General features: G+C 38.6%; 1 protein-coding gene across 2 annotated transcripts in view; it reads left to right on the forward strand.

The window, feature by feature from the left end:
* ENTPD7 (ectonucleoside triphosphate diphosphohydrolase 7) overlaps positions 1-14,098 on the forward strand; it is a 39,752-nt gene that overhangs the window by 6,679 nt on the left and 18,975 nt on the right. For both annotated transcript variants that reach the window (XM_054581341.1, XM_054581342.1), the window contains 2 exons: positions 10,543-10,748; positions 10,995-11,145. In XM_054581341.1, coding sequence (XP_054437316.1) covers positions 10,543-10,748; positions 10,995-11,145 — 357 coding nt within the window. The remainder of the gene's footprint in view (positions 1-10,542; positions 10,749-10,994; positions 11,146-14,098) is intronic.

The raw sequence follows: 14,098 nt of genomic DNA on the forward strand, positions 1-14,098 counted from the left end.
TATTGAAGAGGCTATTTTTACTCCATTGTATGCTCCTGCCCCCTTTGTCAAATATTAATTGACTGTTGAGACATGGGTTTATTTCTGGGCTCTCTATTCTGTTCCATTTATCTATGTGTTTGTTATGCCAGGACCAGATTGTTTTGATGACAGCGGACTTGTAGTATAATTTGATGTCGGGTATGTGATCCCTCCAACTTTGTTCTTCTTAAGATTGCTGTGGCTATTCGGGGCCTTTTTTCATTCCATATAAATTTTCGAAATCTTTGCTCTAGACCTGTGAAATATGCCATTGGTATTTTAATAGGAATTGTGTTGAATCTATAGATTGCTTTGGGTAGTATGGACATTTTAACGATGTTGATAAAGCTTCCTATTCTTTAATAAAAATTAATGTGCATATTGCCACAAATTACCATATATTGTTAAACTACTCACAGCAGCATCCATGGCTCATTTAGGAAGCAAACATTTGTTGAGAGCTTGCTGTGTGCATGACATTCCTAGACACTGGGGTATAAAAGTGAATAAAATGTGGCCGCTGAACTCATGGAGTTAATAATCTAGCCAGGGAAACAGACATGGAACAATAATTATTTCCCAATGAGAAAATATTTTTTTATGTATACCTGTGTAGAGTCAGGACTGGAGAGAATCAGGTCAAGAATCAGGAACAAAGTTAAGAATCAGAAATAATCAAAAAAGACCCATGAGTAACCAAACTTGATATCACTAAGTTCATGTACTAAAAGCTTATGTACTTTACTGATAAGATAGGCTCTCATCTGGAGACTATTTGCTTTTATTTTACACACTGTTTTAATTAGCTGGGTTCTCTGTTGTCTCAGAACACAACAGATGACAGCAAATTAGAACGGTGGTAGTGGGGAGTATGTGTTGATCAAGAGATGTAGGCACACTGATAACAATAATTAATAATATCTGGCATCTCGCCCAGGCTGGGTGGCTCAGTTGGTGGCAATGTTATTGGTACACCAAAGGGCTGCATGTTTGATCCTTAGTCAGATCACATACCCAGGTTGGGACACAAACAGGAGGCAACTGATTGACGTTTCTCTCTCTCTGTCTCTCCTCCTCCCTCCCTCCCCGTCCTCTTTCTAAAATCAATGCACACATCCTCGGGTAAGGATTAAAAACATATATCTGGCATCCTGACAGTGAGGCAAGAGAGGAAGTTTATTAAATGTGGACTTACTCAAAATTTCTATAGAGCATTTCTATAATGGCAAACAGCTCTACACATTTTTGTTAAAACATTTATTACACAGTCTAATAGTTATGTAATGATGACCTGAAATCAGTTGTTTTCAACTTTTCTGTACCTAAATCACTTGGGGACCTTTAAAAATGCAAATGATCAGACCTCTTCACAAGGAGACTCTAGTGTGCAGCCTACGCTGAGAACCATTGTTCTAAGGTAGCGATTTTCAACCTGTGTGTGCGCTGCACGAATTTTTAAAACATGAAGTACCTGACTATTTAGTCAGGCACTGATCTCATTTCCCTTAGATTGTCAAATAAGAAAATGACAACAGCCAACAAAACAATAGTTGTCAGATTGGCAAAAAATATATTTTTTGGTGTGCTCCAGAATTTTAGTAATCAGTCTCTGTGTGCCAGGAGATGAAAGAGGTTGAAAGTCACTGCTCTAAGATTTACCTGTTTGAGGAGGAGACAGAGTGTAGGAAAAAGAGGATTAAATTTAGAGCTAATCGGCCCATCATTTGCTAGTTGGGTGGCTTGGGCAGGTGTGGTATTGTGGAATGTCATTTTCTTTATGTATAAAGTGCAGTAGTCATGTCATTTGGATTAAAAGAGAAAAGCATCTGGGACTGCTTGTTGCATCTTGGATGTTAGTCTTATTATACTATTTGAAATCTTGATTTTCTTGTTCTCTAAATCTCTTTCCTGCCCTGCAAATATACACTGAAGATAACAGGCAGCATTATCTCCATCGAAATTTTTCCTTCCAGAATTACATTTTTTGTGGCAGCAGCTACTGCTTAAGCACAAGCGACTGCTAGCTCTGATTATAAAATCATTAAGCAAATTAGGAATTTTTGAGCAAATAATTAGGAGTTGATGACAACACCTATCATTTTAGTTCAACGGCTTATAAAAAATTTTTAAGATAATGTTGTGGTTGGGATTTTTTAATTACATACATATGATGTAGTCATATTTATTCTTATTTAAATTGTTCCTAATTTACACAATGAATTATATCAGTATTTTGTGATGTCCCACAAGAGTGTACAGCAGGCCCTTGAATAACGTTGTTTCATTCAATGTTGATGAGAAAAAAAATTGACCCCCAGCTGGGGCCACTGTCTGTGTGCAGTTCGCCTGTCCCCCCATGTTGGTGTGGGTTTTCCCTGATGCTCCGGTTTCCTCCCACATCCCAGAGGTCGCACAGGAGGTGAACTGGCATTTCTAAATGGTCCTGGTCTGAGTGAGCATCAGTGTGTCACAGAACTCTGGGTGCGAGGGTGTCCCGTTCAGGTGGGTTCCCATGTTGTGCCCTGAGCTGCTGCTGGATGGACTCCAGCCACCTGAGACCCTGGACTGGAATCAGCGGGTTGGAAAGTGATTATCTTTAACTTGTTTTTATTAATTTTTCTTAAATGTGTGTATATTCGCATTTATTTCAGTGTTCAATATTAGAACTGTTTTGGGTCTTTATTTAGAAGTTGATGATGTTTTGGTGACCAGAAATATGCGATAGGAATTTAACTCTTGTCTATATCATGAGCCTATGGTAAAATTGGTTTTGTTCTATGTTGTTTTGGTTCAGTCTCAGTTTCCAAGAACCTATTGATGACATTAAGTGAGGACTTACTGTGCTGTGTTGCCAGGAGCACAGTGACTCACAGATATCTCCATGGGAGCAAGTTTGGAAACCCTTGATCAGGAAAATATGCTGATAAAGAACACTGAATTCATTCCCTGGTCTTGATAAAGGAGGCATCGCTTTAGTTAGAAATTATAATCTCTTTCATTGCACCTTTGTATTTTAATACATGATTGTGTGAAAGTTCTAATGTTTAAAAAATATCTTAATTTTTATATTGAAAAAACATTTTGAGTCTAGTTTTTTTCAGCCATTCATGGAACTTAGCGTATCACCTCTAAAGTGATAATGTCCCAGAATTTCAGAAGCCTGTGTGGGTTTTCTTCCCTCAGTAGTTTCAAAACTAAAGAGTTGTATTTTTTGTTTATTATGAACATGAACCCACATTGCTTCCGAAGGGAGAAAGAAGAAAGTTTGCATTAGAACTAGCGTTCAGGGAAAGGTAAATTTAGAGAGTGGTGGAATGTCAGTAAGGATTGACTCCAGAGCTGTTTTGTTTTGTTTTAATAGATTTTTTTTAGCAGTTTTAGGTTCACAGCTAAGTTGAGCAGAGAGTTCCCATATAACCCCTGTAAACCTCCCACCCTCATGCACAGCAAAACTGTTTTTAAGAATAATTTTGGTTAGATGTGTGTTTTCATTAACTTTTTATCTGGCGTGTACCATATATTATAAGATGTGCACCAATGACTTCTTCAGGCTTAATCAATATTTTACATTCATCGATTCGTTCATCTATTCACTTTTTCAAAAAATAAATTGAGTGTCTACACTGAGGCATCCAAATAAGGTAGCTGCTACACACAAGTCACATTTTAAATTTAAACATTAAATAAAATAAATTTAGTTCTTCACTTGCGATAGTCACATTTCAAGTGCCCACTGGCCTTCCTTAGGGGTATGAATTTTGTTTAAAGAAAGTCATAAAGAGGAATTTTTTTAGTAGAAAAAAATGATTAACCTTAGGATATGCACATAAGTTAAGCGTTCTTATGTATAGTAGAATAAATAAGAGATTTTTGTTGGTGAAATTGAAGACATTTATTCTTATTTATTCATTTATTTTCTTACTTCTCTTTAGAAGTATTTATAAGCAGAACTTTAGCTTATAAATGTTACTGAGCGCTCTGATTAATCTTGTTAGGAGATGAAGAGTAACCTTACAATATGCTTTTCTGGGCATGTATCACTAAGATCAGTCATGCACAGCTACTTTGGCTATAATGGTATAATATTTGGGTTTGAGCCTTGAATGACGTGGAAGAGTATGTGACATTCGGCAGAAAGCTGGGAGCCCCGTGCTGACGGGGGCCACTTTAATTGACCTTCGGCGCATTATTGAATTCTATTTGAACTCTAGAAGTGGTGTAATTAGTTTCGATTTTGTAAGCTAGGTAATGGTTTGGTCAGTTATGGCTCTAATGCTGTTAATGCTTTCAGGATAATGGCAGTGAAAAGCGGCTCTTTCACTTCTACCTTGGGTGATGTATATGTGGGGGACTTTCTTTTCATTGACTCAGCAGTGACCAGAGGGAAATCACGTTTCTCAAATAGGGAGACAGTGTGTGTGTGTGAGGGGAGGGAGACAAGTGTGTGATGGTGAGTCAGATCTCCCCTGGGAAAGTGGATGTGAGGGATTCCAAGGCTTTCAGAACTTTTCTCTCAGGCTTTATTTAGTTCCTCTTTGGGGATTAACTTAGTGCAGCCTCAGCAAAGTAGGGGGGCCCATCAATGTAAAGAATTGGCCATGATGGCTAAGGCCGGGACTGCAGGCTACAAATGAAAATATCCAAGAAGGACCAGTGGTGATCCATCCATGTTAGGAGCCTAGCCAGAGGAAGACCTTCAGGTTGTTAAGTGTAAGAAGCCTGATTAGGTCACAAGATGTCAGAGTTCCAGAGAGAGGTGACATTATTACTTCCTAGGGGAGATAATTGTTCTGCAGTTACTCATTTGTATGCAGGATGAGAAAAATGGAGACCTGCTGCTGCCTGCAGCACTGATCAAATGGGAAGTGGAACAGAAATGCCTCTGGTCCAGTCTTTCTCCCTTGGGTTCTAATGTCAGCTGACATTTTTGTGCCAATGCATACAGGATGACGTCTAAGAGGAGAGAAAGAAAAGATGAGTTGCACCCAAATTAGAGCTGTAAAATTGTTCATCTTGACAGGAAACAAAGAGATGACAGGATGCTTTGGGAAGCCACGGAAACTTACTGAGGAGACCAGTTGATTTTGAATGTAGTGATACAAAGACATTGAGGAGTTAGTAACAAACCAACAGCTTCATACTGTGAACTCTGGGACCAGACTAATCAGTATTGATTGATGCATATCCAAGAAACGTGAGGAACACTGACAATATCGAGACACTACAGATAAGATACCTACTCTTAAGAAACTGATAGTCTAAATGGAAAGGTGGAGGAAACGTAGATGAAAGAAGTCTTAGGGGCTCATAATGAGATATTAATGCTCCAAGGGAATAATGGCACTCCGCATTTTACAACAGCAGGGGGAGGCCTTTTCAGATTATTGTGGCTATTACAAAAGTCAGCACTGTGGAGCGGAGGCTGCTTAACAGGCGCAAAACCATATAGAAGAAGGGAAATGGGAATGAACAGGTAGAAAAGCATATGGTTGTTAAGAAAGAAAAAAAAGCTCTCATTAGAGCATTGGTTCTCAAAGCACTTACTGACCCTGTACAGCCTCTGAGGCCCTTTCAGTGGGTCTGTGAGGCCAAAACTGTTTTCATAATAATACTAAGATATTTGTCCCTTTAAAAATTGCATTAAAAACATACAAAATTTACCATCTTAACCATTTTTAAATGCCCAGTTAAAGTATATTCACATTGTTATGCAAACAGTCTCCAGAAGTTTTTTTTCTTGCAAATCTGAAACTTTTTATCCACTGAACAACACCCCCTTTTTCCCTCCCCACCCAGCCCCTGGTAACCATTATTCTGTTTTCTGTTTCTACAAATTTGACTGCTTTACGTAGCTCATATAAGTGGAATTATACAGTATTTATCTTTGTGACTGGCTGATTTCACTTAGCTTAGTTTTGAAGGGTCATCCATGTTGTAGCATGTGACAGGATTTTCTTTTTTAAAACTGAATAACTTTCCTTTGTATGTATATACCACATTTTGTTTTTCTCTTCATCTGTCAATTGACCTTTGAGTTACTTCTGCCTCTTGGCTGTTGTGATGTTCGTTGGCCTTTTCACTGAGTTGACATTCACACTGATGATATAAAAACAATGGTGAGGAAAGCGGCTGGGGCCTTAAGACGAATCAAGATTCGATGTTCCAAATTGTACTAGTAGTTGTAGTTGTCATTGTCATACAGTTGCAATGGGGGAGAAAGTACAGTTTCACCTAAGAATATCACTATTCTGTGTGACAAAATGGAAAATATACATTAAACGCTTCTCTTGCATACTTAAGTTGTCTTGAGGAAAAGCACTTCGGCAATTGTTGGAGTGATGAGCTAAAGCTAGTTACTTTTGTCACGCAATACTATTTTTACTTGAAAGAATGACTGCCAGAAAAACTATGGTTTTCAGCCTTGGGTATTTTATAGCCATTTTCTTGAAAATGAATGAAGTAAAACCTGTCATTTTAAAGAAAACATCTATCACTATTTATTGCCAGTGATAAGATTTGAGCTTTCAAGTGAAAGTCAGAAATTTGAAAAATTTGTATCTGCCATTGTGAATTTGATAGCTTCCCAGTATATAGAAGCCTTTTTTGGTAAAATTGGTAGTGATGTTAATTAATCCATTTTTTAAATACTGTATAATGAAATGTGTGAACATTAGGAGATTTGCATAGCTCAGTGAACCAGTATTTTCCAATATATGACTTTACAAAATTATGCATGGGAAAAAGCCCATGCTCAAGATACCTAATGGATTTTGATGTTACAGAGTATAAAAGTCCCTAGATATGGTTCTAGACTCCACATTGCGGCTAACCTTTAAGAAAGTCCACTTGTTGAGTTTTAGAGTAGTATCAAAGAAGAACATCCACAATGATCCAGAAAGGCTGTTGAAATGCTCTTCCCTTTTCCAACAACATGCCTATGTGAAGCTTTATTTTCTTTGTAAAATTCAAACCAAAACAATGTATCACAACAGATTGAGTAGTGAAGCAAATCTATCTGTCTTCTCCTAATCCAGACACTAAAGAGGTTTGCAGAACTATAAAATATCACCAATCTGCTTTTTGTTTTAGAAAGTATAGTTATCTTTCATAAAATATGTTTACATATAATGAGTTTATTATTGTTATATCTAAATAAATATTTTAAAACATCCTGTTTTATTTTCTAATAAGGTAAATATAGATAGATGTAACCCAAGTACACAAATGCTCTTTGGGGCTCAATAATTTTTAAGAAAATAAAGGGGTCCTGGGCCCCCAAAATTTGAGAACCAGTGGATTAGAGAAAAGTTATTCATTAAGCGGGTGGTGATGGGATCCAGAATGTTGTCTGAAAGAATTAGAAAGGGCGGTTTTCAGAGGAGCAGAGAAAGATCTGTGAAGCACTGAAGTTCAAAGGTTACTCTGATGGGAAATGAAAAGTCACTTTGGGCTGGAGATGGATTATCTTGCCTATTTCTTTTCTTTCTATGGTATCTTTCAAGGTCAGCATTTGCACGAGTTCTGTAATGAACCCAGGCCTCTGCCCAGCTTTAATATGATAGGAATGAGCTGTTTCGAGTTGATTGGTGGATCATGAGCCCAGTTCAGCCCAGTAATTTGATTAGCATGGGAAAGGATGTGGTGAAGTGGAATCTTTAGGACTGTAAACTTTCTGTTGAGTAGTTTTGCCACCTGTTTCATTTCCCATAACTTGCTCTCATATCAAATCCAGAAAAAAGCTCTGCCTGACCCTTTGCTATGCAATAATTTACAGCATTATATTGAAGCTCAAATATATCTTCTGTTTTTTCAAACTATATGAGAAAGTTTGTTTAGAAAATTACAGAGGTAGAAGAGGTGAGTCATAGGAGAAATGGGCTCAGGAAACAAGTTACAAGGCACAGGAAGGGCCCTTAGAACTTAGGAAAGAGAGAGAGAGGGAAAACACATGTCGGGGAGCCTGTGGGGGCAGCGAGTGGGGAAAGGCACTGATACACTCCATAGAGGCAGGTGCTGTCTTCTCTTTTTAAAAAACGCATTTTGCATTGTAGAATAGGAAAGGTACTCAGCTCTACTTTTTGATTTTAGAACGGTTTCTCCATGTTCTTCTTTGAACAAGTTTGCTTTTCTGTCCAAAGTAAGGAACTCTGTGGTCTGTGTAGCAATATGAAATCACCAGTAAACACAGTTCTGAGGGGCATGACATGTGGCTTAGTGTTCTGATCAAAAGTGGATTTACTATGAAGCTAATGATACCTGCACTTCCATGAAGCTAATGATATCTCCTCTTTAAGGCCCCTCACTTGCATAGGCCCCTTTTGTGTTTGTAATGTAGAATCTTTTTTCAAAAAGACCCTCCCCTGCCATTGTGTTAGCTTCAGGCTTCAGAAAAACCTAGTCCTGAGGAGTTTTGTGTACGGATCTTGGGGATGAGTAGGACACATATCTTATAAGGAAGAGAGCTTAGCTATAATACTTGAAATAATCCACAGCGTTGCTTCCAGGGTATTTATTCAATTATTAGCTCAATTATTTAGCAGATAAAATTTTAATCTGTTTACCACACAGTATACGAGGTCTGTCTGGAAAAAAGTCCAGGCATTGTTAATGTAATGAGAATGGTTTATGCAACATTGATGTAACCTGGCAGCCAAGGAGAGTGGACTGGAATGCACATGCGTGAACAATGACAACTTTACTGTACTAGTCAGTGGGGGTGGTAGACGCCATTAAGTGAGCATGTGTACTGTGTTGGCCGTTGCATTCAAAATGACTGAGCAAGTAGAACAGTGAATCCACATCAAATTTTGAGTTAAGTTTGAATGTTCCTCCATGGAAACTATTAGGATGTTTCAGAAGGCCACAGCTATGGACAACTGGTGATTGGCAGCTTCATCGCGACAATGTGCCCACTCATGCATCCCATCTCGTGCAGAGTTTTTATGACAAAACATCAAATCACCCAGGTGACTCAACCCCTCTACAGCCCAGATGTGGCATTCTGTGACTTCTGGCTTCCCCAAAACTAAAATTACCTTTGAAAGGGAGGAGATTCCAGACCGCTATTGAGATTCAGGAAAATATAATGGGGCAGCTGGTGGCGACTGGGAGAACTGTGTGAGGTCGCAAGGTGCCTACTTTGAAGGGGACTGGGCATCATTGTCCTATGTACAATGTTTTGTGTAACTTGTATCTTCTTCAGTAAATTTCTCTGTTTTTGATTTTACATGGCTGAACATCTTCTGGACAGACCTCATATATTCTTAGATCCAAGAAAAAGCTCTCCTTTTCTGAATAATAAGCTAAAAGCCATTCTCACGGGGCTCCTTTTTGAGTGAAGCTTTTAAGGAGACAATACTTATACTTTTCAGACCCTCAGGCACTGAAGGAGTTTTAATACTATTTGAAGCCTCAGTGCTCAGAAGTATTTATCCTTCTTTTCTTTCTGGATTTTTCAGCCCCTTTCTCCAAAAAGTCTTCTATTATTTTCTCTCCCAACATTATCACAGGATAAGGGCGGTGGCCACGGCACCACAGCACTGCGCTAAGTGCTCCCCTCGCGCAGTCTCTCTGAGGGTGGAGCCTCCACTGTCCCTCTGTTACAGACGCGGAAACAGTCTGAGAGAAGTAAAGTGACTTGTCGAGGCCACACAGCATATAAAGTACTAGAGCAGATACTTGAACCTCAGTGTTGCTGGCAACATCTTTCACTTGTTTTATCTTCCTGCTGTCAGTCAGATATCTTGGGATGAGAATCTAAGAAAATCTCAACACAAAGTACTGTCTTATGACCTGGAAGCTTTTATTGTTTTACAGTGTAATGTTTTATTTTTAGTCTGGGTGTTAGGCACGCAGGCATTGCTTTATTAGTCTTCTTTATACCCTATACTACATATTTTATGAAAATTCTTTTTACAGCTGCAAAACTTTTAAAAGATTGTAAAGAAGAATAATTATTATTCTTATGAAATCCATGTGTACTAATGCAATTGTAGCAATTTAATGCAAAACAAAAAGGCCCATAAAAATGTCACCACCCGGAAACACATATTAAGTGTGATATATCATTCCATAGTATTCTTTATGTTTATATAAAGAAAGGATAAATAGATAGAAAAGAAATTATTAGGATTGCTTTACTTATTTAAGTGTGTATAACAAACCACCCCAGAAGTTAGTGGCTTATAACAACAAAAACCAGTTATTTACCTGGACCTAGAAGCTCTTCGATGTTTGGCAAAAGATTTGTTACCATAGCCAGTTTCAGAACTCCTCCCAAATTTGGAGGAATATTTTTAAAAAGTTATCTAACTGCATCGACCTCTAGGCAAACAGACCTGCAATTGCCTCATATACATCGGTACGTATGGTTGTATTGTTTCATTCCTTTGTTAGGACCCATAGTCCCATGTGCCTGGTACATTAGGCGCTTAATGAAGATTCATAAACCATGAATTAATGGGCAGTGCCTTTTGTGGACCTGGCCTTTTCTTCACACTGCATTTTTTTTTCTTGGCTCAGATATTTGGCTCGAGTAGGGGATCTCGAAGCTACTGACACTGAAGACCCAAATCTGAGTTACGGACTTGTTGTGGACTGTGGCAGCAGTGGCTCCCGGATTTTTGTTTATTTTTGGCCAAGACATAATGGGAACCCCCATGACCTGCTGGACATCAAACAGATGAGAGACCGCAACAGCCAACCAGTGGTTAAAAAAATCAAGCCAGGTACTAATGAATTTATTCATTGTCAGTCTCTTTTATTTGCTCTAGGCATGAGAGAGGAAAGATGAGAAGGGGGGAAAGCAAGCTGCCCCTTTCTCTTGAGATTCTGGATAACGGGAGGGATACCTCATTCATTGCCTCCCTCCTCAAATAAATAAATGTTTAGGAACTTAGGCAGAACCTTGTTGGTATCAGTCTTCTGAGTATATATGATCTATCTTTTAAAGAAAGTACTTTATTTCTCTTAAGGAATCTCTGCAATGGCAGATACCCCTGAACATGCCAGCGATTACCTTCGTCCTCTTCTGAGCTTTGCTGCTGCTCATGTGCCTGTGAAGAAGCACAAGGAGACCCCCCTTTACATTCTATGCACAGCAGGCATGAGGCTCCTTCCTGAGAGGTGAGATGCAGGTCTGAGAAATGCAGGAAAGTGGCTGACATATGAGTTGGAAGGCTGATTCCAGGCATGTCCTCTGTGGTTCCCTGGTCTGGAGATGGGATGTGGGTTCACCACAGAGTGGACAGGTGACACTAAAAGACTCCTTGCTCAAAAAGAGCAGATCCTACTCCTACACCCAATTATTTCACAATCAGTTGTTCACACCTTCATATCATTTGCTTCTTTGGGATCCATATAGATCTGAGATGGCTATAATGATTCTTAGCTTTGATTGAGGATTTGGAGCAGTGGTGATGGTATTAAATTGGATCATGAGGTAGCTAGAGTGGGAGCATGATAACAGAAGAGTAGTAGGAGGGTCACCTGAGGGACTGGGTACCTGGGGCCTAATAGGGCTCTGGTAGGAGTGCTGCTTTCTCTCTAACTTTGCCTGGCTCCCTAGTGATAGTTCGTGCCACTTGCAAAGCTCAGGCTCTGTTGCTTTATACCAGTTTTTTTTTCAACCCTAGCCAGTCAAGTCTTTTCCACTTGACCTTGGCAGGTTAGCCTGGCATCTTGCCATCTGATCCGTCTTCCCTCCCTGGAGGAGGAGGAGGAAGATGAAGACGCAGCAGCTGTACTTAGGTCAGACCCCTCTTTGTTTGTGGTATCTCCTCTGACCACCTCCCTGATCTCCCACAGATATAATCTTGGGAGGGGAGTGAGCTCCCTTAACTCAGAATCCATCCTTCTGGAATGTTCATAGTATCATGGGCATCCAGCATTTTTTATTAGCTTAAATGTTTTTTCTTGATAAGTAGCAGTTCCCTTTTCCACAAAGTTTCATTTTGTACACTTGGCCAACTACAACAGAACCTCAGCCATACCTGTAGGGCTCCATGCTGCTTATGCCAGACATGCCTTCTGTTTAGACACAGTTACTGGTTTAGTACCTGGTTTACTGTTGAGAAGCCGGTCATTTTATACAGCCACTTGTGCACATAAAAGGCCTTCTAGCTCCTTATTTTCCCATATATCTTGGTTTTAAAAAAAGTTTTGGTTTTTTTGTATGTGTTTTTAAAACCAAGCTTTAAAATATTATACCTGCAAACTTACATCATTAAAGGAGGTCTTAAAAGTAAAAAAAAAAACAAAACCAACAACCAAAAAAACAAAACAAAAAACTTACACTCCTACTACTCTATTTCCTTTTGTCACATTCCCTTTCTTTCTGTATACCTGTATATAATTTCTACAAAGTTGCAGTCACACTGTGCATGCAATTTAGAATTTTTTTTGATATCAAGTAATATTCACATTGTTCAAAATTTTAGAAACCCAGGGAAGATTATAGATGACACAGGCAGTGCCACATCACAAGTCTGTGACCAGCCTGATGACTCACAGCGAAGGACCAGGTCGGGTAGGAGGGCCAGAGGAAAAGCTGAGTCGGAGGTCAAAAAGTACAGTCAACCAGCAGGGCGATGGTTTGGCCAGCTTTTGTGTGTCTGGAGCAAAGGAGAGGATTGCCTCATCTCCTGGCACTGCTTGCTCAGCATCGCCTGTTTGTCAGAGAAATTCTATTCAAACAAACCCCACTGTATGGCTCTGCCCCATTTGTCTAAATGTTCATTGTTAGCCTGGAAGCTCTGAATATTAATATTTATTTTATCTTAGGGATTTTTAAAGAATTCTCCTTTTCTTTTAACTTGTTTCTGATCCTCTCCCTATTGCCTAGCCCTTTGCTGGGCTTATGAAATCATTGCCATCTCTACGGCAACTGTAGTTGTTGACATAAGTGTAACTATCACCGCAAAAACCTGTTTTGTACAAATAATATTTTGCTAATTTATTAGCATTTGTGAGTGATATTCAGAATTAATTTAAATCAGCTGGATTTTATTTTGAATTTATTGGCACTAGGTTTTATTTCTTTGACAAAGACCTGGACTAATAAACTTTGTTCTACCTCCTTTTCATTTTGTAATGGAAGAACCCTTAAAAAAATACAAAGGTAATATATGATGATATTCAAGGGAACAAAACCCAAAACCTTTTTTATTTTGGGAAATTTAAAACATGTATAAAAATAGAAAGAACAGTGTAATGAATCCCCATCATACCCACCACCCAGCTTTAATAGCTAATATTTTGCCATTAAAAGTTTTTGAAAAACAACAGTATTTTACAAAATGAAAGTTCATGTTTTAACATAAATTGGGATCATATCATATGTTGTTTTGTAACCTATTAGAACTCAAAATATATTGGATAAATTTTCATACTAATACATGTAAATATAAATTGACATAATTTCTTTTAACGTCTTTATAGTATTACATTGTGTGGATGTACCATCATAAATTATTTAACCAATTCCTACTTATGTATTTTAGGTTATTTCCAGTTTTTCATTTTTATAAATAATGCTGCACTATTCTTCCTCTTTGTAATTTATTTGATGATTTCCTTGCAGTAAATTTCCAAAAGCATAATAGCTGGGTCAAAGGTTAAGCACATTAAAATTTTTTTATAAGATTTTATTTATTCATTTTTAGAGAGAAGGGAAGGGAGGGAAAGAGGGAGAGAAACATTAATGTGTGGTTGCCTCTTGTCCACCCCCTACTGGGGGCCTGGCCTGCAACCCAGGCATGTGCCCTGACTGGGAATCGAACCAGTGACCTTTCTGGTTCACGGGCTGGCACTCAATCCACTGAGCCACATCAGCCAGGGCTGAAAATTTTTGATACATAGTTCTGGATTGCCCATTGGAAAGGTTGTACCAATAATGTACATTCCAAACAGTGGTGTATGTTGGTGCCCATTCTTCCTTATCATAATTAAAACCAACAAAGCCCTCTTCTTTGGGAATTTAAGAAGCGTATCCACTAGGGAGAGGAAAATAGCTCCTCCTGTTCCCCATGTGAAATTCATATTGCATGAATTTTATATGTATAACAATGATTTTTTTTTT

The sequence above is a fragment of the Pteronotus mesoamericanus genome, unplaced genomic scaffold, assembly GCF_021234165.1.
Source record: "Pteronotus mesoamericanus isolate MK-2021 breed Mesoamerican mustached bat unplaced genomic scaffold, CSHL_Meso_final contig_657, whole genome shotgun sequence".
In the NCBI taxonomy this organism is placed as follows: Eukaryota; Metazoa; Chordata; class Mammalia; order Chiroptera; family Mormoopidae; genus Pteronotus; species Pteronotus mesoamericanus.